At 44.3% G+C, this 25007-nt stretch overlaps 2 protein-coding genes across 2 annotated transcripts; one reads left to right on the forward strand and one right to left on the reverse strand.

The window, feature by feature from the left end:
- Positions 1 to 4805: 4805 nt before the first annotated feature.
- LOC144105419 (uncharacterized) lies at positions 4806 to 11672 on the reverse strand. The gene is made up of 5 exons (XM_077638536.1): positions 11496 to 11672; positions 10363 to 10508; positions 8527 to 8594; positions 7106 to 7189; positions 4806 to 4988 (listed from the first exon to the last, which is right to left on the reverse strand). Exons 1-5 carry the CDS (start codon positions 11613 to 11615, stop codon positions 4852 to 4854), a joined length of 555 nt encoding a protein of 184 aa, XP_077494662.1. The 5' UTR covers positions 11616 to 11672; the 3' UTR covers positions 4806 to 4851.
- A 7968-nt stretch (positions 11673 to 19640) lies between these two features.
- LOC144105417 (uncharacterized) lies at positions 19641 to 22758 on the forward strand. The gene is made up of 3 exons (XM_077638535.1): positions 19641 to 19865; positions 20608 to 20932; positions 21931 to 22758. The coding sequence occupies exons 1-3, from the start codon at positions 19799 to 19801 to the stop codon at positions 22178 to 22180; spliced, it is 642 nt and encodes a 213-aa protein (XP_077494661.1). The 5' UTR covers positions 19641 to 19798; the 3' UTR covers positions 22181 to 22758.
- The last annotated feature ends 2249 nt before the right edge of the window (positions 22759 to 25007 follow it).

Genomic DNA, 25007 nt, shown 5'->3' on the forward strand with positions numbered 1-25007 from the left:
CAAGTAAGCCCCACGTTACTACTGATTCAAAATAAACTCTTTCGGCTAAGCACATTTCCAAGCGCGAAAATAATTCGCAAAATATAATGACTCCAAATGGAATCACTTGGGCCTGGAGGCCGTATTGTAGAATAAGCAGCACGGTCGTATATTAAATTCTTGTGACTGCTTGTATTGTGTAAATGTTGCCTCTTTCGTAGTCTATGCGTAACAATGTACATGTTTGCTAAGAATATCCGCACATTAAGCGCAGTCACTTTTTATACGGAAAGGACGAAGTTTCAAGAGAGGCCCATCAGACGTGTTGAGGTGTCGATTCATCCGATGAAAAAGAAATAGCATTCATCTCACGTAGACCAGCAACAACAGCTCAAAGGCATAACATAACACAAAAGAATTTAGTCTCTATAGAATACCTTCCATGTTAGTAAATTGAAAACTACAGGACGATGCAGAACCGGATGGTAGCACAAATAGACCGAAGGTTGAGAACCATATAGCTTTCAACTTCCGAAAAGCCAACCAACACACCCAACAGTTCGTATTATGAAACCAGTTGCTCTGATGGATCAGCGATAAGTTCCGCCGTCAACAACGTTAAATCCGCCTCGTGCGGTAGAAGCCCATTTGTGGCTCTTTTTCGATTACTCAAGGTGGAGTCAAAGACCCATTTTCCATGCATTTCACCTTTTACCAGCGGAGCACCAGGCCAGGGGAAAGCTTGTACCCATAGTATCAACATTGTGGATGCATCACGATACTGCTGAACAAAGGAGAAATCATGAATAGGAATCCCCACTGAAAGGAGCATCTTCACTGCCCGAATACTTCAAACGCTTCTAAATCGAATAAATTATTGAAATATTCGCATTAGAAATTTTTAGTTTGTGCTGTTAGTAGATGCTGTGACCTCAAGGCTGGAAATCTGGAACTGGCCGCGTGATTGTCCTGTCTCTTACACGGCATGTCTCAAAATAACCAGTTCTTGTCTTCAACGAACTCAAGAATTCCGCTTACATAGGACCGCGCACCGGCCCGCACACAATGAGAGAATAACACAACAGATACACGCTGTGTGCCATGTTATTCTTACTTATTCTTGGTAAGAACTGTGGCTATACCAGCAAAGACTAGCGAAGTTTCATCGAAGGTTATATTTAAATGTTCAAAGAAATCACAAAAACTAAGGAATTCGCACTGCCTTAGTACTATTGATTCCATTTGAAATCACGCAAAAAAAGCTTATCAAGATCCAACAAAACCTTAATTTTCTGATGTTATAGTATTATCCTCCTCCTACATATGCAGGTTTCTGGATATCGATTTTTTCTACTGAACAATTTTAATTTGGGCCGGAAAGGGTTAATCAATGCGCCACTTCCACGTGATGACAGGTGCTGCAACCGGTGGGGCTTGTGAGATGCATGTCGCTTTTATCGATCAACCTCTCGCGGACAGTCATTAATTTAATGGCCCCCTGCCACGGTGGACAGTTTGTTCACAATTCTACGGGCAGGTTGTGATGAAGTCACAAGGACACGTGACCTAGGTGGCCCACCTGCCACCTAGTTTTCTGCTCTGGGAATTTTTGTATATTTTTCGCTCACGGCCAAGGATGCTGACGCCGAGGACGACACCGGATTTTCTGTGACATGGGGAATTTAACGCGATCGCGTTAAGACACGAAATGAAGCATCGAACCACAAGTCGCATATTGCGATAAGACCTCTTTAAACTATTCATATACATGTAGATAGCGGAGTGACGATGGGCAACAATGGGTAATTCGTTTCATAAGCACTCATTTGTCCCGTTCGAAGGTGCCACAGACCAGTGACCGTCCAGTCTTTGGTTGCTGTGTTCTCAGATGCTATCCCTCCAGCGCGGGGGGCGCATGTGTCATCTTCTGTAGTCGCAAAGCGTGCCGGAAGGCGTAAATACGCGAAATGCAAGGACAAATAGCAGTACTAAAGCGGCATCGGTTTTGACATATCTCGCAGACTACGGTGCTGGCTTTTGGACTGCCGAATAAAAATTAGTTGGAAAACAATTTAATGCAGTTTAAAATTATGTAACTGAAACACTGATTTTTTGCTTTTTAGAGATTTTATATTTTGTTTTCTAAATCTGCGTTGAATGTGGACCTGTTGTCAAGGCCCTTGAGGCTCGAGTTGTCGTTCGTGATCCACCATTAACTCGAGATCCATCAAGTTCAATGTCCATTGAAAGCGTGTGCGTGAAATACTCCGATCTCCACTCAGTCCGTTGACAAACGGACTGATTGGCAACTGAAACTGACTGAGTGACGTGGTATCAAATATGAAAACTGAATGACTTGTCCCTTCCGCAGTATATCAGCCTGGCGGGCACCGACCATGCCAGCTATAGCTGCAGGCTACATTCTATAGCTATGCAGGCTATAGTCTGTAGCTATAGTCGATGCGCTCGTTTCGCCGCTACGTTCACTACCACTGTGTGTTTGAAGGACATGGATGATCCCAAACCATCGATCTTACGCCGGGGCCGAAGAAGATCCGGGAATTAAGTCCAAAAGATCAGACATACTCGGTTACTTTCCCTTCACATTTTTGGCTCTAATTAATTAACTATTCATCCTATCGACATAATTCCTGTATTCGTGTCATTTTGAGTGAACTGCAAAAATCCTACGATTATTCAGTTTATAGCGACGTAGAGCACTTGTATTTTATTTAGTTTGCATCATTTCAGGTAGCTGTGTACAGCATCAAAAATTAAAAATATAACCATGTGCTCCCAGCGAAGGGAATGTACCAATGCGTGGCTCTAATTTGTGCATAGGAATCTTGTTGTTAGCAAAATGTGAAGTCCCACAACATACCACATTAAGCTGTCTGGAAGACTCTATGAAACATGTATCATTTCTAAGCCAGCTCTTTAGGACTTCAAGATTGCGGTAATGTGTGCTATGTTTTATTACCATAATAAACATTCTTTACAATTTTTTGCAGTTCGACTTGGATACGTACTGCTTTGAAGTTCTAGTTCTAGCCCAAAATTCGTCTGGATTATAACGTTGTTGACTCTCTGCAAAGGCTGTACGCAATGGTCGAACTGCGGTGATGACGGCTGACTTATAAAAAGCTACTGTCACGTGTTAAAACCAGGGGCTACTGTGGGTTGGGGTACTTAGGTATCCATGATCCAGTACTGCGCCTGCTAGGTAGGAATCTTCCTCGATTCTTTCCTTTCGCTAACCTACTCGTATGCTGCTATATGTCTGCGGCCCTAATAAATAGCTTTGAAGCTGAATAAGATGTCCACGAGTGATTACAGTCAAGATCTAAGCAACTGTTACCGCAAGTGCCGTTCTAACAGAGTAACACTGCGAAAAGGTTTTCATTCCTGGAAAGATTATAATTCTTGAAAGTTGGACGGGAGTAATTACAGTCAAAGGTCCAAGACAACATTGAATGAATCGACAAGGCTTTAGCTTCTTCATAATGTTGAACTAATATTACAGCGAAGCTGTATACCTCTACCATCCAAGGAAATTTTCATGTCGGCGTCAGCAAAAAACCCCAGGTGTGCAACAGTACCCAAAAGCATATAAATCGTATGCCATACCGATCATAAAGGAGTCGTAATATAAAAAGACTTTTAAAAAAGAAATGTAGAAAAATAAACATAAAAATGCATGAAAAATTAAAAAATAAGAAGAGAGAAGTACCGCCTAAATGTCATGCATCACGCTGATCATAAAGCAGTCAAAATTGAAAAATCAAAAGAAAAATCAGTAACAATAAAAAAATAAATATAACAACGCTTCAGCTTCATCTTTGAGCTTGACGCGATAGCGTGCTGCAGTGTTGCCAAGAGGTCCACGGAACGCCATCGTCCGTTAGGCGCGACACTTTGCCCTTTGGACAATGCAAGGAAAGGAAATGACGCCTGTCGCACATATCTTGGTAGACTCCCGAACCGCACCCTAAGGCAAGGAAAATGAAATTAAAATTGGTTTTGGAACATTGTTTTTTTTTAATGGAAATGGTACGCTATCTGTCTCGCATATCGGCAGACACCTAAATTGCGCCGTAAGGGAAGGGATAAAGGAGGGAGTGAAAGAAGAAAGGAAGAAGGAGGTACCATAGTGGAGGGTTCCGGGATAATTTCGACTACCTGGGGATCTTTAACGTGCACTGAAATCTCAAACCGCACGGGCGCCTTAGCGTTTCGCCTCCATCGAAACGCGGCCGCCGCAGTCGGGTTCGAAACCGGGAACTCCGGATCAGTAGCCGAGCGCTCTAACCACTGAGCCACCGCGGCGGGTAAAATTGGTTTTAAAACTAATATTTCTGACGTGCGGTGCCGGCAATTACAACTACGCGTTCTGGTAAACATAAGGTTTGCAGCTGCTTCTAAAGGGTTGACGTCGCTCGAAGCCCTCGTGTGAAGTGCAAACCACATAATGTATGATAACGGCGCCTGCAAACATTCGTTAGGTTGGTGCAACCTAAAAAGAATGAAAAATAATAAGCCCCTGCCTGCACCACTAGCGTATAAAAGGCCTAATTCAACCAGAAGATAAATGAAAAGGCCCGAAGGCAATAGTAAACAATACGAAGCACGTTCCTTCTTCCAGCGTGTGTTTGCCAGTAAAGATTACGGTTGCGTTTTCTTGTCGTTGTCGTAAGCAGAAAACGCCGAGCTAAAAATTGAATACAAACAGCACGTACAGCTGCATTGTCCAACCACCTTCACAGCGTTGATTGGAGCCACGTTTTTTTTTTCAGCGAGGCTATAAAAACAAGCCGCACACATAGGCCAAGCATACATTGTACCTGCATGCGATTCTTTTATTCATTGATTAATTTAATTGGCGTCCAAAAATTTCTTGCATTGGTCTTCGCGATAGGTGGGAACTTCATCGCTGCATATGTCTTCATATTGATCGATGCACTCTTGTGGCACATCTGGTACAGCGTCAATTCGGACCCATAACATGCATACTGCAGACAATGAAAGAAAATATTGTAAATCATTGCAATTTAATAACACAGGTAGAGGTATTTTAGACAAACAATTAATTCCCAAGAACGCTTTTGCGATTAGTTACTCCGAAGATGTGGGACCTCCTATATCGATACAATTAAGTGTGACCTCCTATATTGATACAATTAACCCTCGACCCTCAGTCCCCAGCGGTTGCGGAAAACTGACCTGAGCGGCGGTCAGACCTGTGACACAGCGGAGGGTGCTAAGAGTACAGGGTTCATTGGAGAAATATGCTAGAGGCCTTCATCTTGCAGTGGGCGTAGCCATGCTACTACTACTGGTGATGATGATGTTTATGATGATGCTGATGATGATCCTGAGACGTGTGACACCACAGTGGTCACGGCCGAGAACAAAAAGAAAATGAAATCTAACCGCATCCTTGACCAGTAATGCAGACCTTCTGAGCTCATCGCATATAGCACACATTTTATAGCAAAATACATTTTCCAACATGGTTTTTAAATATCCAAGGCCTTAAACAAGATGTACAGTACTCACGGATTGAAATAGGACATTCGGAGCGCGTGGCCGTCGCTTCATGGAGCGCCGCCCGTAGACGCTCATGGAACCAAGGTGGTGCATTGTGGTATGGCGTGAGAGGGAGAACATCTACAAAGCAGAATTGTTCCTTCCAGTAGCCAATCAGCCGGCCTGTGGTTTACCACATGCCTGCGTGGCACTGCAAGGCTAGCGCTCCGAATGTCCTATTTCAATCCGTGAGTACTGTACATAAGTAAATAAATTGAATGAATAAAGAAATAAAAAAAAGTAGTCATCAGAGAAGGCGTGGCGTTCAAACCGCGAAAGGTGGTCGAAGAGCTGCTTTCAAGGCCTCGACAATGGTTGTCAATAAGGCGCTTTCTGCTCGCATAATACGTCTCAAAGCGATATAGGCATCAAATCAAGCGCAGCATAAACAGGCCCTTATCTGCTGTCAGTAATGTTTTCTTTCACCACCTCTACTGAGCTGTCGTAGTGAAGAGTCGTCCCTCCGCGGACAAGCCTACAACTTAAATTTTGAGATTCCTTTGTGGTTTATAGCATTGCTCAGTCACCCGACCGCTCTAGCTCAATTAGATAATTAATTTTTTTTTGCATCTAACAGCTATAGCAGAAACACGTAATATATAAAAACTTTCATTCTTGTCATGTCTCTGGCAATTTATTTGCTGACTATGGCCTTTAACTTGGCAGGCACGTGTTGTTTGTGATTTACTATACACTTTAAACTAGCGTTTAATAAACGATATTTTTCAGTGAATTCAATAGTTTTACAGTAGCCGACATCCACGTAGCTCATACTTTAATAGCAGCGACTTGTACTCACAAAGCCGCAATGAACGCTTTTAACCTTCCGGACCACAGTAATAGGAGATGCTATCAGCTCAGCGCCAGTGAACAGCCCCCGGCAGATATTACACGAATGGCGGACAGTGTGGCCTCTAGTGACGCTAGCGCCACTAAGCGTCGAACGGTGGGAGCGAGATTATGCTGTAAATATGTTTGGGGTGGCTAACGATAGCTGGTGCGCAGTTCGATTTGAAGGCTTTTCCACCAGTGCCTGATCACCGCGTAGACAGAGCGTCCGGGAAAGGGACGTTTTTCTTGCCTTAAGCGCAGCGCAAAGCTCGCAGCATTTATTCTGTTAGGCCGGTTGCCTTGGAACCAAACTAGAAAGGCGCGTGTCCTGCTACAACTTCGCGTGCAATGTTGGCGCCTTCGAGAACGCAATGATTTGGTTTAGGGATTTGGTTTAGTGGCGTTTAACGTCCCAAAGTGACTCAGGCTATGAGGGACGCCGTAGTGAAGGGCTCCGGAAATTTCGACCACCTGGGGTTCTTTAACGTGCACTGACATCGCACAGCACACGGGCGCCTTAGCGTTTTTCCTCCATAAAAACGCAGCCGCCGCGGTCGGGTTCGAACCCGGGAACTCCGGATCAGTAGTCGAGCACCCTAACCACTGAGCCACCGCGGCGGGGCGGGAAAATAGATAAGTTTTGAATTTGATACGATAAGCTTTGAATTTGATACGTTCGGTGTCACGAACAGCGACACAACGTTCTTACCTTCGCCCTTGTACGGGAAATTGGCGACAACGCAGTTCTTCTTGTTTGAGTACTCGAATTTCACATGAAGCGGATTCTCTGTGTCTGAAAGAAATGCACGAAGAACAAATTACGTCACGCAGGTGTCATTTTTTTCTATATTTCCTTTTTACATATAATGCTCTAAGCATTAAAACCATGTCGGTCTAGATAGTGATAAACTCAGAGGGTATCGCATGTAGTATGAGTCCTTTATAATTCCTTCAATTTGCAAGAGTAGAACTTAAGCACTGCTGTTCGCCTAAGACCGACAAAGATAGTGTAACAACTTCGCAATAACTGTGTTATATACCACCACTCAGCACTAAACAAAAACCTGCTAACGATTTGTTTTGCCAGATTCAAACAAAAACCCTGTAGAGTGCCTGAAGAGACTCTCAAACCGGAAGTTTTCGTACCCAGAAATTTTGGGCAACCGAATTTTTCAAGATGAAATGTTTTATGAATGCAATTTATTTATATCTCTTAAATTTTAGTACAGCAATCAGTACATCCGAATGTCTCCCCTCGGCACGCTTGCAGTTTGTTTTTCCTCTTAACATTTTCGCTATCGTCAGTAAACTTTCCCACTGGTTTTCCACGGCAGTGTTAACTACTCCATGCGAGCGATGGAGCAGATTTAAGACAAATATTTTGCTACTCGTCGGAAGAATAATCCATTACCATCAATATTTTCATAACAGTACCTTACAATGATACAAAGTAGCCTCACAAATAAAACTTATACATGTGTAACAACCCTGCTTGTGTTCTTTTCAGTTGATTGGCTGCAGAGGCTTCTTTTAATTCTATTTCGCTGGCTGAAATGAAGCGGACCGACTTCTCTTATTTCAGCCGCGGTGCTAAAAGCGTAAGCGCTTTTCCCAAAACAGCTGCCGTTGCTCTAAACGAAGCAGTGTGAACAGCTGCGGAGGTTTGTTTCGACCGCGACACGAGTCCCAAGCGACTCACAACCTTTCCTAACCTAAGCAGTTTAGCTGTAGTTTGTAAGGTAACTGGTAAATAAAAGTAAAAGCTGCTTGCGAACGAGAATTACCTTAATTGGACGATAGCCTGGATAGTCCGCATTAGTGTTTATTAAAGAGAGAGGCTTGTATGCAACAGCCAGAAGCACGCGCAACTTTCCGTGGGTGGGTGGGTGGATGACAGAAAGTTACTGTCTAGAAACACATATAGCGCTTACGATTGCTTTCCTGGAGTTCAGCGTATTGCGAAGTAGGACATAAACTATTTAATTATTTCTGAATACTGTAAAACGCCTGGTTCTTCAGCCCCCTTCCAAGACATCTTCCAAGGCATCACGCACTTATAGTTGCTCTTGTGTTGATTGTTTTGTGTGCAGAGGCCTTCGAAAGAATAAAGAAAATACGCGTGACATTTACCGTGGCTTGCGATGCCGATTACCGTGTCTTGGCTTGGTCCCGGGAGATATTCGAGAACATGCTGTGCCCTGCAAAGCAACGCAAGGGAGCAACTGATATGACGTAGCCTCGCTGCCTCGGTAATGGGCTTTGTCACTTCGCTCAACCATCGCCTAAAGCAGGAAAGATTTTCTAAACCTTGCCGACTCCTCGAAAATTTTCTTGTGTTTAAAGTTCAAACCGCAAGAGTTTACTAATATGATAGGTATGCATGTGTCAAGGCCGAAAGCTTGCCAGAATTGTTGGTCCTCTTTACATGTCATCAGTTGTAGTTTTATAAGTATTTAAACGGTTTGGCTTATGGTTTATGGGGGTTTAACGTCCCAAAGCAACTCAGGCTATGAGAGACGCCGTAGGGAAGGGCTCCGGAAATTTCGACCACCTGGGGTTCTTTAACGTGCACTGACATCGCACAGTACACGGGCCTGTAGAATTTCGCCTCCATCGAAATTTGACCGCCGCGGCCGGGATCGAAACCGCGTCTTTCGGGCCAGCAGCCGAGTGCCACAACCACTCAGCCACCGCGGTGGCATAAGTATGGAAACGTATACCAAGGCATCTAACTCACGTAATAGAGTTTACAAATATGGCTTTTCCGCAGTTTGCAACTGTCAGGCTAACGCCTGCAGTGATGTTTGAATAGTTGGCACTTCAACTCTTTCCCCGTCTTTCTCGCCCATATACCAAGCTGGCATAGAAAACAAACTTTGCAAGCAAAACCACAATTTCGTGCATTTTTTATAAGTTTTTGGTGGCTTAGAGACAACGGCGTTCGGGCGTTGACCCAGTGTCGCGGGCTCTAATTCCGGCCGCCATAGCCTCGTTTATATTAACGCAAACCACAGAATCACCCTTGTGCTAGTGGATTCCAGTGCATTTTAAAGAACCCCTGGTGGCAGAAAATTATCTGGAGTTATGCACTACACGTCCCTCAGCCCATGTGCAGGCCAATGGCGGCAAACCTCTCATGCAAGCATTTTTTAAATGCGCTGCCCTTCATACTTCTATGTGATGCGACCGCGTATATTGTGAATAAACGAATCGCAACTATCACTCAGCATTGCAACTTCTTAGCATATATAAATCGCTCTCAATGCATTAACTTGATTGCGACGTCCTTACGGAAACAAAGCAAGGCTACACAGCTTGCTTGACTCCTCCCTGATGGCGAGAAATTATTCCGGTTTGTATTTTTAATCATTAAAGATTCGATGAAGGTCGATTTTGTTTCTTTGTGGCCATATAGTAGCGCTCAAGTAGTTCGTAATAATTTATGAAGTGACTTCTTTGTTTCGTACGATAAATGCTATGAAGGAGGAGATCGCGGAAAACGAAGCGACGAGAGGACCTCTTCCCTGTGAATACCTGAAAGCACTAATTTTTCAGCAGCCTCCTATATGCAAAGGCTTTGTTTAGGCTTGGTTCATGAGAGTTTAACGTCCCAAAAGCGACAAAGGCTATGAGGGACGCCGTAGTGAAGCACTCCGGGAATTTAGACCAACTGGGGTTCATTAACGTGCACTGATCTGCCAAGGCGAAAATAAACTTCAGCTTGATTACAATGTACAATGCAATCTAATAATAGAATATATAACCGCCCTGTGCAAATAACACTCCAGCTTGGTCCGGATTCTTCAAAATCTTCAGATAAACTGCTCTGATTTTAGCGTAGAATCGAAAAAACCTAACTGGCTCTTTTGATATGTTCAGGCGTCCATTTCAAGTCCTACTCTTGTGACCCTCAGAAAAGCCTTAATGTCTGTTTTGACATCTTCAGCTGTCCACTCCAGGTCCTACTTTTCTGGCGCTCCATTCAGGTTCCAGGTGTAGACGACTCGCTTGTTTGGTTGGTACAGCGTACGGTTGGCTGTCACGCACTCCAGGCTCGGATCGTGGCTTGATGTGTACACCGCCACAGCCTCCGGGAAGAGGTCGAACAAATTCTTGGAGAGGAGAGGGAGACAACAGTCAAGTAATTAGTCGTATTGTGTATTACGGCTCATGAGCGACTAACGCTATCATGGGCTGAGTACAGTGTTGCATACCGTTCATTTAAGAAAAACGCGAAAGGCTTGAAATATCTCCAAGTTTTCATATACTTCGTACTTTTAAGAAAATAAAGGATAGAGATTTAATTGTGATTGGCAAACGGTACCTTGGCCAAAGAATTCCATGACTAACTTGTTTATTTGGCTGACCAAAATGGAGCCAAAAGGCCATCTTATCAAGCATTTGATCCCAAAAAAGACGAACACTAAGCAAACGTAAAGCTTTTGCCCAAAAATCCTAGCAAAAGGCATTGGATTTGCAAAGAAGACAGGGGTGGCCTAAGAAAAAGGAAGTGAAACCGATTACTTTAATAACATAGCCGTCACCAGCCTTTGATAGGAAACGAATACTAGTTAATTACACACTACCTGAGTTCCGGGAGCGAAAATGAACCTGGGAGTAACATGTAATGCGTGCAACAGATAAGCGATGGTCTTAGGATAACGTATTTTCCGAGATTTCTGAGATTTTGGGCGTCTCCAGAGTCTTCGCAAAAGGGGAAGAGATAAGGAAACTGGCTGAAATAGTATGGCCGCAGATAGCACAGGACAAGGCTGATTGAGACAGTCGGTGATTCCGTTGTTCTTCACTGGGAATGCATCTAAGGAGATTACGGCTGAGATAAGACAATTGGCTTGAATAGTATGGCCGCAGATAGTGCAGGATAAGGCTAGTCTGAGATACACTAAGATTCCAATATTCTACAGTGAATGCAGCTAGGCCGGCGATGGCCACAACGACGATATCGCTAACATTTCCTCCGCCACGGACAAGGCAAGAAGTCTGGAATGCGGCCTCTTTGTGTTGAACAAAGAAGTTTTACCTGGACATCGCCTCTACTGAATGGAGTTCTTACACAGCGACCGCTAATAGCCTCTCACCTTGAATGCATTCACAGGTTCCCTGTGAAGCTTGTGTTCTCCAAGAGCAGACGCGGTCTGGATGAGGAGGGCAAGAGCAAGAGAGGCTGCTCCGAGCCGGCAGGTCACAAGCCCAGACATTCTACCTGTCTTGCTAAGTGCAGAATCAACTATAGTTTGGCCTACGACGCTTCTCGGGTCGACGTCTTTATCTCTGTACAGCTCTCTATTATGTCTAACATAAGTTACAAGAAATTTATTTCTTTACATTTGGATTTATTGCTCAGTGTCGTTGACTGTCCGGAACTCATTACTTTCGCTGACATCTGATGCCAAATTGAATGTCAATCTACCAAATGGAGCAAGAATTCTGTTATGAAAGACGTACTTACTAATTTAGGATAGTGGAGTTCATTATGCAGCAGGCTAAATGAAACAGAGATTGAACTGAATGAAATACTCTTGTCAATGAGAGCACACGGGTTTCTGTGTTCGTATATTTCCAGCCACGACCTCCCGTTTAAAGCGCTAGAATTTTGACCCTCAATATGGCAATATCGTGGGGTCAGTTTTGTGATTCCTCCGCTTTCCTTGCCATCAAAGAAACCACCCCCATCCTCCGGACGGCCTCCATGAACTACCCATCCAACTTTACCTTACAGCCTCCTTTACCGGCAAAATTCCGCGAACGCCCGCAGTGGCTCGGTGATTACGGAGCTCGGCTGCTGGCTCCTTAAGACGCGAGTTCGATCCTGACCGCAGTGGTCGAATTTCAATGGAGGCGAAATTCGTGTCGCACAGTACACGGGCTCAACTCCCGTACTGTGCGATATGAATGCACGTTAAAGAAGCCCAGGTGGTCGAAATTTCCGGAGGCCTTCAATACAGCGTACCTCAGAGCCTGTGTCGCTTTGAGACGTTAACCCCCGCAAAAACATAAAATGCCGCCACCTGCCATTAATCAGCCCATCTCTTCCCTCCAGAAGCTCGCCCAACGCCATCACCGACCCCCACCCTCCAGATTGTGCTGCCCATAAATCATCCACTCATTTTACCCTCCAGGCGCATCCGCCCATGAGAAAAGCCCGCAGCACTGGAGCAAAAAAGCGACGGCCAAAAACGATTCAAAGAGGCGACGGGAAGGTGATCATATCTGAAATTAAGTGCTCCGTCCTTGTCATGGCGCCACCCGCGTGCTTATTTTTGCGCTGCGTGTCGTCATCGATCACTAATTTGCCCAAAACTACACCTTTCAGAGCTGCAAGCCATTCACCCTGTGCGACATGATCCAGGCCACGTGGGGCAAAGTAGAGCTCCTAACATCGAACAGGTGCACGTGTTCAATTGCTGCTACACTTGTTGTTCGGGGTCTAATGCGTAGTGAACAGAGACATCGACAACATCGATTCTCATTCGTCAAACCTCACTTACTGCGACGGAGCACTCCTTGTCTTGTTTTCCTTAATGGCTTCTGAAAAGGAAACTGAATAAGATGGAACTGGTTGCTGCTTTAGAATACGATGTGCTCAAAAGGGGTGGAAGATGTGAAACTTGCAAGCACTGCGTGCGAAGCCATTTGGGCCATCCTTTGCAATGGTGACATAATCACCTATTATAAACGTTACTGCTCTCAGGCTTCTTCGTAGCGCCCAGCCAAGTACTGTAGGCGCACCGTGACGTCGTCTACGGTGACGGTACATGTCCGAGGCAGAAAATCCTGTTTTCAAGGGCCACCGAAGTCAAAGCAGCTGGAGCGTTGTTTGACAACATCCGGTGACGCGCAGCAGGTTGTGGGTGAAGGCAGAAGAAATTTCAAATGCCACCGTACATGACGTCATCAACGAGCTTTACTGCACTTTACCAGTGTTGTGGGCAAAGGCCTGAGCTTTATTCGGTGATTACGGCGCCATTTTTAAACATAGCGCAAAAAGAGCTTTCCATGCTTTACCTAGAGGCTGGACAGATTGGAATCATTGAATATTGCATTTTTTCTATAAAAAAACGGTTCAGCTGCCCTTTAAAATCAGACAAAAAAGGGAAATATGAGACGCCAATGTTCTCGCTCCCACAAAGCTGAGAAACTGCTTGCTCTTCAGGTTACAGACGAGAGGAGGAGGAGCAGCAGAAAGAGAAGTAAAGGCAAAGAGGTTAACCAGAAGAAACCGGTTTGCTAAGTTTGATGACGGGAATCTTTACAAAAAATTGGCTACAAAAAAATGCCTTCTTAACCACATCCCTAAAAACCAAATGCGGTATCATTTAGATTATGTGCCATGTGTCCACAACGAGTGCCTGATGTTCTTGCGATCACCTTCTATAGGATGTCCGTGTACCTTCTATTAGATAATCATATAGGATAATACTAATCCGACGCAATGATCCACATTTATCCACCCACTAATGCCCTCTAATCAACCTTAACCCATTTTCTGGAGTCGGTCGTATTCCAAAATTTTTTGGGGCCTTTGCACTTTTTGTGGTGGGCCAACTGCCACATTTTCGGGGTCCTCAGATTTTAAAATTTGGCGGTGCCCCATGACATGTCCACTGGTGGTCACGTGGGATTGATGCCCATTTCGACCAGTCAGAGAATTTATTAACAGAGAATCCGAAAGGCCACGTAACAACTATCTCATTAATTAAAAGGACTCTATAGCAGCTAGCGCTTTCAATGGTTTGAGATGCAAGTACTATCGCGATGGAAAGAAACGCGAACAATGCGACGCCTACATGCTCCGCTGTTCGAATTTATTATCATCGCACTCTTCCTTTGGTAAAAGTAAAAAGACGCTAGTGTCATTCATGATACATTCCAGGATGACTCTAACGACTTTTTAGTGCCGCCCAGGTGAAAGCGCGATAAAGAAAAATTCGAACAGCGGAGTGTGTAGCCGCCACGTTGTTTCGCATTGCTCTCCCCGCCGCGGTGGCTCAGTGGTTAGGGCGCTCGACTACTGATCCGGAGTTCCCGGGTTCGAACCCGACCGCGGTATCTGCGCTTTTACGGAGGCAAAACGCTAAAGCGCCCGTGTGCTGTGCGATGTCAGTGCACGTTAGAGATCCCCAGGTGGTCGAAATTATTCCGGAGCCCTCCACTACGGACCTATTTGTTCCTCTCTTCTTTCACTCCCTCCCTTGTCCCTTCCCTTACGGCGCGGCTCAGGTGTCCAACGATATATGAGACAGATACTGCGCCATTTCCTTTCCCCCAAAACCAATTATTATTATTAGCCCTCCACTACGGCACCTCTTGATTCCTTTCTTCTTTCACTGCCTCCTTTTTCCCTTCCCTCGAACGACACGGTGCAGGTGTCCAACTAAATATGAGACAGATACTGCGACATTTCCTTTAATAATAATAATAATTGGTTTTTTGGGGAAAGGAAATGGCGCAGTATCTGTCTCATATATCGTTGGACACCTGAACCGCGCCGTAAGGTAAGGGATAAACGAGGGAGTGAAAGAAGAAAGGAGGAAAGAGGCGCCATAGTGGAGGGCTCCGGAATAATTTCTACCACCTGGGGATTTTTAACGTGCACTGACATCGCACAGCACACGGGCGTTAGCGTTTTTCCTCCATAAAAACGCAGCCGCCGCGGTCGGGTTCGAACTCGGGAACTCCGGATCAGTAGTCGAGCGCCCTAACCACTGAGCCACCGCCGCGGGGGCCCATTTCCTTTCCCCAAAAACCAATTATTATTATTATTATCCCATCGCGATAGAACGTTTGCGCTGTGCAGAAACAATGGGTGCGAGCGCATGCGCTGATATTTGTTTTTTACACTGTTTTTTATTAATTTTTTTGCATCCCGACATATACTTGGCACCCATTAGGGAAAGGCCTCATGGAAATAACTCTATTCGGAGATCCTGAATGTGTTTGGAACTCCTTGGGAAAGATAAGGTTATAGTTCCGAGTGACCTCTTTCTAGAAATGACAGTATATGGGCCTGCCTATCAGCACTTCTGCTTTCCTTCTTTTTTTCATCACCCCCTTCTCCCTACCTTCCTTCCATTATCGCGTCCACCCATCCTCTCTTCTATTCCTTTGCTTCCTTTCATTTCTACCCGCCGTGGTGACTCACTGACAATAAAGAAAAAACAAGCCGTGGTGACTCAGTGGTTAAGGGCGCTCGGTTATTGGTCCGGAGTTCCCGGGTTCGAAGCCGGCCACGGCGGCAGAGTTTCGATGGAGGCGAAACGCTAAGGCGTCAATGTACTGTGCAATGTAGGTGCACGTTAAAGATCCCTATGTGGTCGAAATTATTCTGGAGACCTCCACTACGGCAACTCTTCCTTCCTTTCTTCTCTCAGTCCCTCCTTTATCCCTTCCCTTAAGGCGCGGATCAGGTGTCTGTCGAGATGTGTGACAGATAAGGCGCCATTTCCTTCCCCCCCCCCCCCAAAAAAAACAATCTTAAATTTGTTTTTTTTATTTCGTGTCCTTCCTTCCTTACAATTCATTCCTTCTTTCCTTTCCTTCCTGGCTTGCTGCTTTCTTTCATGGTTTCCTTTCCGTCCTTGTTTTCTTCCTTTAGTTTCTGTACTTCCCTCCTTTCATTCCTTGCTTCCCTTTCCATTCATTCCAGCCTTCATTTCTATACTTTTTTCTCTTTTCCTTCCTTTTATTTTTTCCTTTTCTTCTCCATTCCTACCCTTCTTTTCTCAGTGTCCTCTCTTTCTTTCTGTCCTTCTTTTTTCTCGTCCTTTTTCTTTCTTTTTATCCTTTCTTCCTTCATACCTTTTCTCCTTTGTTTTCTTTGATTTCGTTTCTTCATTTTCGTCAATTCATTTTTCTCTTGTCTTATTTTTATTCCCTCCCTTACTTGTTGTTTCATTTCTTTTTTCCTTCTTTTCTTTGCCTACCGTCCGTCATTCGTTTCCTTCATTACTTCCTTCTATATTTGCTTAGTTTCCTCTCGTGCTCCTTCATGCCTTCATTCTGCTGTTATTTTTGTTTATTCCCATGTTTTCCCATGCCTGAGTTTTTTGTTTTTCTCTTTTTCGTTCACATTCTCCTTTTTCGCAGCTCGCTAAGAGTCAGAAGACCTCTTGCACAGGTATAAATGAAGAGCGCACTTGCGATGCGAACGCAGAAAGAGCACCCATTGCATTTTTACAGGCAATCATGAGTGTAATTTGCTGCGCAAAGGTCGGCGACCTTCTCCTGCTTGTCATAACTGTCTAAAGAAACAATGCACTCGTTTCCTGAGAAGGCAGATGTCACCTAAAATATTGTCTGTGTTATTTAAAACGGACAGCGGTAATAGCATGAGCCGGACGACTGCTGTAAAATAATGCGCTCAAAACGATTCGTTCGTAATGTCATTAAAGTGAAGGCTGCGCTGCTAGGGTAAGTTCATTGGGGCGTACGAGCACCGACACCTCTTTGCTCTTTTCCTCTTTCACTCCCTCCTTTATCCCTTCCCTTACGGTGCGGTTCAGGTGTCCAACAATATACAAGACAGATACTGCGCCGTTCCCTTTCCCCAAAAACCAATTATTATTATTATTGTCGCAGTTTTTTTTTTCATCCTTATACCTATGGCTAGACTTTCTACACCACCTGTAAAATGCGATGAGAAGAAATATTTCCGCCCGGATGAAGGTTTCGTTAAAGCGTAGCATATTTTCTAGTCTTTTTTCATGAAAGTTCTTAGTTTTAATAAACTGCACTTCATTCCCCCGGTCGGCACTGAAGGAAGTGCATTCTAAAAACACGTGCGCGCCTCTGGTAATCGCGAATAATGCGTGAAAGTAGGTATTTTATTGTTCTTTTTTACTCAGCGACCTACACTCCAAACAGAAAAGGAGTAAAAGAGCAGAAGGTTCTCCTCTAGCCCACGCCCTCTTATGAAAGGGAGTGCTCTAGAGAGCTTACTCTCTTTTTACTCTAATATTGGCGTAATCTTGTCTAGAGAGTACTATGAAAATCGTGCTCAGTTTTGGGCATCGCACGGAGACGTGTGGCACTTTTAAGAGCAAAACTAGCCACTAAAAGCGTGGAATTCAAGAACAAAATGCACATTAATAAAAGCAGCGGCGAATTAAAGGATTTCATTGATTCAAAAATTTTGCGCTTGGCTGGCTGGTAAGTTTTAAAAAGGCTGGGAAGTAGCCATGTTAGGACTGCGCCGAAAATTAGCTGCAAAACTTGGTAATAATGTTTATTGTTCGTAGGGCATGAAACTCTACGTAAATATTGATACGTGGTGGCAAGCCAAGGAACAGGACGACAAGATGACAGATGAAAATATGATTTAATGGCTGAATGCCAAGCGCGAGCCCTCCATCCCATTCCACTGCCCTCTTCCTCTCCCCTGTAACAATATCGCAGCCCCCTGGTACATACTTCGCATAATCCCGTAAAAGTTCCAGTGTTGCTTCAGAAACTCACCGACAACGCTCAGGAAACAGAAAAAAGCGGGTTATACACCTTGAAACACTGTAGTTTTTTTTCCCCCACCACACGAACATCACCCTATGCAGAATAGAGTTGTGTGATACAGCAACAGGTTTCACTTAAAGGGCAACTGAAGGCGTTTTCGAATTGAATGAGTTTCAAAGGGCCGAATGTGTGGAACACGGAGGTAAATCCAGCAAAATCGTTTTGCCCTAACGTTTGAAGTGGGGATGTAATCGGCCAATAAAGTGGCGTCGGTGTTGAGGCTTCTCTGCAGTGCACAGCAACGAGCACAGGCCCCATTAATGACGTCGCATACGACAGCACTACGATTCCAGCGGATAAACAGTTGTTTCATGGAAGAAAACCAACGCTATTGAAGGTGAATCTCACAAGGCATTGTTTCGCGGTATCGAACGACGCACTGCAGCATGCAGGTGGAGGCAGCGTGCATCTGAAGTTTCGGCCGTAATGACGTCACAACGAGTTTTCTCGCACTTTCCTAACACAGTAAGGAGAAGCCTGAACATCGTCGCGGGTTTTGATCGACTATTACGTCACCATTTTAAATGCTAGTGCCAAAATACTTTGCATGCTTTACCTAGAGGTTCCGTAAATTCGAATCGTTGAATAACCTCGAATTCCCAGAAGACCATTTCAGCTTCCCTTGAATGAGATGCCCCCTTTGGTTTTTTTTTTTTGCCATGTGTTTTTATTGTTGTAGTGTGCGCCGACGACGCAAACATTCCTTCACTAATTGCGGACGTAATCCATCACAAAATACATAACACTGCAGCGTATATCAGCTAAGCATGCGCTTATCTCTGGACACAGCCGGGCTGAGTTATCGGGCGGGTGAATGTAATCATATAGGAATTCTTCCCTTGTGCTGCAGATTTCCGCCATTTTCTTTCTGCTGACAGTTGCATGCGGAGGCATGCAACTGTGTGCAAGGGTGTCAAACTCAACCCACCTGTTGAAAACCACGAAGGTAAGCCATTATTTGCCACTTCGATCGTAATCAGTTTTTAAAGTAAAAATTTATCCAACCCCATTCGTAATCACTCGTGCAATCGTTTTTTTTTTTTTAGCAGAGTCCGACACAGCAGTTTCTAAAGCATGACCAGTTCGGACCCTTTCTCAAACAACTACAAAATCTCCGCTATCCGTGCAATGCAACCCGTGGCCTCACTGAACTAATCGCAGATATATAATCGAGGCAAAACCGCGAGTTAGCGCAAAGGCTAACCAGGCGACGCCACCTCCTTACTATAAAATGACATTAACCTTGCGCGTTTTAATGATTCTTTTCCCGACCTATTATTGTACACCTTCCACCACTGGATTCTCTCGACAGCGACGGCAGTGAATTAAAGATCGCAATAAATCTTAGCTGCTGGCTTCGGTATCTCAGACACCGTTAACACTTGCAAAACAAAAAACAAAATATATCGCACGGAGCGGCATTTTCATGACAGCCATTGTTCAAGTCATTCGAGATAGCTTAGAAAAAAATGCTGAGAAGACAAAGCCCCCGCCTGTCTGCGTTCTTGCCTTTGCTTTGCGCTCTCGCTATCGTTCCTCGAGTAATAAGCCAGTAAGCCAAACAGCGCGTACTGTTTATTGTTCAAGTCCTTTTTTGTCATGCATTTCTAAACCAGACGCAAAATGAGCCTCTTTAAAACTCGAATGCTCTGTTTGTTTTACCTCCTGCCGATGATAATTCTGCTCTTATTATCTTGGCATATTCCTGACGGCTTACATTTGAAGACAAGTGCGAGCCAGCACCTCTAGAGGAAAGCAACGCCTGTCCTTCTTTTTTCGATCACGGCAATCTTCAGTAAAATGCACGCTATTATCCTAGGTGTTAGTATCAAGTGACCGGTTTGTCCGAACAGTCCTGTTTCTTCGAGAAGTCGCCATGTACGTTCCTGCTCTAGCGTTTGAGATAATCTTCTTCGTTGCAGTGATATGGGCCCAGTCGCCTGGTAAGTTTAACTCATGTGAAAGCCGAAAGATAACTCTGCATATCAGGCTTTTGCTCTCTTTAACAAAAACAAAATTGCCACCGTAAACAGCCGTTAGAGTATGTGAAAATTTAGACGTTAGCGCAACGCAGATTTGACGACACACTGAAGCTAATTATTTTGAAGCAATTAGTTATACTGAGAGATCATGGTGAGCACGCTTAAGACTTTCCACTGGAAATCCTTTTGTGAAAAGGTTACATCTGTTACTTTTACTCACCTTCAATTAGTAACAATCATAAACATAAGTTTGTCACTTTGTCTCTAGTACAGTGCATAACGAATTCAGCTATCTGTAATCAAAAATACAGGCAAAGCACATAACCTGGTACCAAGAATATCTTGTGCGTACTGAACCAACTTAAACCTAACTTATGCGCATTATGGGTTCCATACTTGTCAAGCTGTCTTTAAAGTATTCCGATTCGGCAAGCAACTTTCTCCATGTGTAACTTTTTACTCAGACGATTGTTAATTCAGGTTGGGGAGAGAAGAAAAATTCAAACTATACTGCGCCTTACTATAGAGAAAACCTTTCTGCGAAAGAACGCTATTGTCTTTCTGCTAAGGCATGATATCTATCGATATTACTCTCTTCAATGAATTTTCAATTTTTAGCAGCGTTTACTATGAATCAATTGAAACTAAGGTTGCTTCTAGTTTTGGACAGATTGCAGTAATGGTTTACATGCAACTTTTTTAGGGACGCTTGCAAGCCAGCCAAGCAAGTGCTCCTCTGACGAGCAGCCCCTAGAGGGAGAACCCCGGAAGGACACTTTCTGCAAGCCTGAAATAACGCACGCTTCCACACTCAACAAGCTTAGACAATGCGTTTGCAAGCCCGGCTACGTCCGTAACGCCTGGGGTATATGCATTGAGGCGAGTAAATGCCAGTTCTGCAAGGATCGGCCAAACCAGGACTACAATCCGTGCGAGTCTGCATGCCCTCTGACATGTGGTGCAGGGATTCCTTTCCTATGCACGGCGCAGTGCGTCGCCGGATGTGCCTGTCCACCGGGTTTTGTTCGGTGAGTACGGGCGTATCGTGCAGTTCTTGCAGTGCCGTGAGTGCAGGGGTGGACCGAGCAACAGAACGCGAAAAAGGTATTTACTTTGCAGTGTGCAGGTACACTTTATACGTGTAAACACACAACCCTAGTCTAGTCCTTAGAGACCGAGAAAAAATGGGCCCCATAACACGCAAAACTTACACCTATACCCAAGCCTGTTCTTATGGCTCAAAGTTAGTCGCTCTAATAATATGCACTTATGCATTCTTCCATGTCCTGTTTTAGAGCGAGAGCTCTTACCTCTCGAGGTAAAACTCCCGATTTCGAGGTGGATGAGCCAATGACCTTAAATTCCTTACAAGATCAAGCCGAACTTAACTGCTTGGCGCTATGGCCCAAGCTAGAGTAGTGTAACCACGTGATCATATTACTATGATCATTGAGTACATGACCTTGATCTTGACCTTTGATGTATACCTTTGTACGTGACATTTGATTTGAGACAGTGGACACCACATCGATGCTGACTTTCAATGCACCAGAAAGTCAAACTGAACTTAACTGCATGGTGGTATGGCCCAAGTCATGGTAGTGTGACCATGTGATCATATGACTGTTACCATTGGGGGTACCTGACGTTGATATTTGATCTTGATTCTTGACTATGACATTTGATTTGAGACAGTGGAGACGATGCTTACCAGAGCTTTCTGTCGTGTAACTGTGTTCAAGCCGCGTTGAACCCCAGCCATTTTTTTCATCTCGTCCACCTGTACCTTTTGCGAGATGTTAGAGGGAGCCTAAAGGGGGATAATAAGTCAGGCTGGACTCATAGATTAACGTCACGCGAGAGTAGAACATTAAAAACTGCTCGCTAAAGCAGGAGCAATATGCTTAGGAAGAGCAGCCGAAATGGGCGATTTGGTATGGTACATGAAGCAAATAGTTTTGAAAACATTTTTGTGCAAAGTCTAGACATGGCTGAGTTATTTTCTTGTTTTTGTTTTCATTCTCAGTGCATCTGGAGGAGAAATGAAGTGCATTCCTGCTAGTGAGTGCCCACCCAAATGTCTGCCCAACTCAACCTTCGAGCTCTGCAAGACTGGCTGTGAACCAGTTTGCAGCGCCCCACCTCCGGACGAGAAGTGCGTTCCTTACTGCAGCTCTGGCGCCTGCGTTTGCAAGGAAGGATACGCTATGTTATCCAGCTTTGGTTCCGCTTCATGTGTTCCCAGAAACGAGTGTCCACCAAACAACTCCAAATAACAACGCCTAATGTTCGATATTCTCGGTACATGTAGCGAGGTACACACCGCTTAGCAAAACATGCACTGGTAATGAGGACACGTCCCGTCAGAGCTGTTAGTTCCAGAAACACACATCTTGAAATTTCTAACAGGTCTTGTTGAAAGGAAGTGCTCGCGAGCGTCAATGATTTTTCTTTTTTGTATTATTTGGTTCTTTACACCTCGCGAAGCCATAGAAGTTTCCCTTAGAAGCATATATTTCGCGATATTTGATCTGACACAAAAACAGTGAAAGAACTAGGGAGCCAGTATTTACGGCGCGACTCGAAAATTGCAGAACAGGCTGCAAGGACTGCTTCTTCGGCACCGAAATAACTGCGAGCCACTCTTTGAGAAAACTGTGTATGCAGAAGCAAAAACAAGGTAACGAGGGAAATAATTCAGGTGGAAAAGGTATACATATTATATCACATATGTTTAAACACACACCCCTTAATGCTTGTACAATAAAGTCCATGCTTTTTCGCAGTATTGATGCTGTCCGCGCTAGTAAGGTGTAGTATAGAATAATTATTTGGTTGTAAGTTTCAATGTTTCTGGAAATCAACCCTGCTTGAAGTTAGCGCTCGTTCTGGTTATGCATACAACTTTGTTCTTCTTTTGTTATGTTACAGTTTCTTGAGAAACAATTCCCAACAAACCAAAGAAGCTCCGCTACTAATAGCAAACAAACAGCAAAGTACTAAATTCATAAAACGCCAAATACAAGCATGGTCAAAAAAAGTATAGCCACAGCGGATCGTTAAAGCACCAACTCAGTTCAAATATAAGAACTCACGGGTGAAATTAATCGCGAAACCTGATTCTTTTGGGAAAAAAATGGATTATTTGGCGATTGTGTGAATAGAACTTCACTGAAGTAAACATGCGCCACTGTTACAGTATGTACTTACACGGTAAATGACTGGGGTAATTTCGTGCGGCATTTCTTCCTAATTAGACAACCCGGCCCGGGCGTAGTACATGACAAAAATCTGACACAGTCACAGCGCTCTGGAAAATTCTGCTAGGGACATCAGAGAAGCGCAATAAATTCAAATCCCGTACTTGGTGATGTCTTATGCTCGCGCTGCGCTCTGTTCCTGAACGTATACAGATACTCTGCCTTTTCGGACACAGCCTAAGGAATTCCCGTATGATGAGGGAATCGCACCTTGTTTTGCTTTAATCTGAGTTCAACCAAACGTCTGTTCATCTGGTCAGAAATACCTTACCAGTATTCGTGCCTAAACAGTCGACTCTAATACCAGTCTGCCAATTTTCCTGGTAGTGTGCAGCGGTGGTAATGTATTTTGTTTTGTTAGCTGTGCACATCTCCAGCACTCTTAGGTGCTCTCCAAATTTATTTCTATGCGTATAACTCCCTTGTACAGCAAAGAAAGATAGCGCTGTAAACAGGAACGGCAGCCAGTATTTCAGTCTTCTGCCACACAAGTAGCGAGTTCGGCATAGTCTTAAGACTTTTTTTTTTTTTTTGCCTGCCAGTACTGCGCGAAACGCAGGCCAGACCAAGGTTGCCATAAGCCCTCCGCTTTGTCCGTTTACAGGCAGCGTTGCAAAATCGTTGATATCCGAGGAGAAATCTGGAGTCCCACTGAAACATTCCGTGCGACTATTAGTTTCGCTTGAGTGATTTTAGTAGTGCAGAGTCTCTGTGATGTGGCAAATATACGAAAAGCCGTGCGCTTTCTATGCAATTCTTCCGTGCTGTTTCCACATGGTTTCCACAAGATTTGGAGAACGTTATGGAATGCCCGCATGTGTCACAGCCTTTTCATGTTTATTTGTCTGTATGCCCTCAATAAATTACAGGTGTTCAATGTGAGTCAGGCACAAAACAGAGTGAATTCGTACGGAATTTTTTATAAACCATGCAAAAACCATAAGAAATTATAGCGGTCGTCGTACTGTACGTTTAACGAGGGAAATGCCTATCCTGAAACTTGTTTCCTTACACCTGCCGCAAGGCTGCCGTGCTTGAAGCTGAGTTGAGACCCTTGCCCCTATACTCCTCAGTGAGGCCAATTTGTCCTGAGTCCATTAGCCTTGAATAACCGTCTATAATATAGAGCTAAGCGACATGCAGCGTATGGCGCGGGTGGACAGTCTCCCTGAGCTTGGCTGCGTGAAGCCACGATACTCCATACACATGGAAATTACATACCCCCGCGTAATGTAATCATCATCTTCACCCTGACTACGCCCACTGCAGGGCAAAGGGCCTTCTCATCTTTCTTCAATTAACCTTCCCCTTTGGCAGCTACGCCCACCGCATGCCCGCAAACTTCTTAATCTCATCCGCCCACCTAACTTAAACTCGCACACATTATCAAGGCAACGCCGTAACACGTGACGGCTGTGCGCGGCAAAGCTTGTGTAGATGCAGCGCGCATCATGTTTGGGGGGTGTAATTAGAAACACAAGTAAAATGCAGACCAACTTTTAATGATGTTGCTTATAAGCAAGCAAGGCGAACACACTAAGAGTGACCGGCGATACAGGTGCCGGGCAACGACTGACCGAGATTCTTCCAGAAAAAAAAAACACTGATGCGACTGCACTTAAAGAGTGGATCACCTCGTTTAAATATTTAGGGGTCATGGTTGATTCAGATACGAACTCGAAATCACATATAAGTAACACATGTTAGAAGCTATAGCTTATGGCTGCCACATGTTACTAAAAGCGCATGAATTTTTTTCGCAAGACATCTATGCATTTTATATTTGTCACTTTTGCATAGTTTTCTGAGCTACTGCATCATTATAGGGCAGTAAAGATAAAAC

This window comes from Amblyomma americanum, chromosome 9, assembly GCF_052857255.1.
Source record: "Amblyomma americanum isolate KBUSLIRL-KWMA chromosome 9, ASM5285725v1, whole genome shotgun sequence".
Lineage (NCBI taxonomy): Eukaryota > Metazoa > Arthropoda > Arachnida > Ixodida > Ixodidae > Amblyomma > Amblyomma americanum.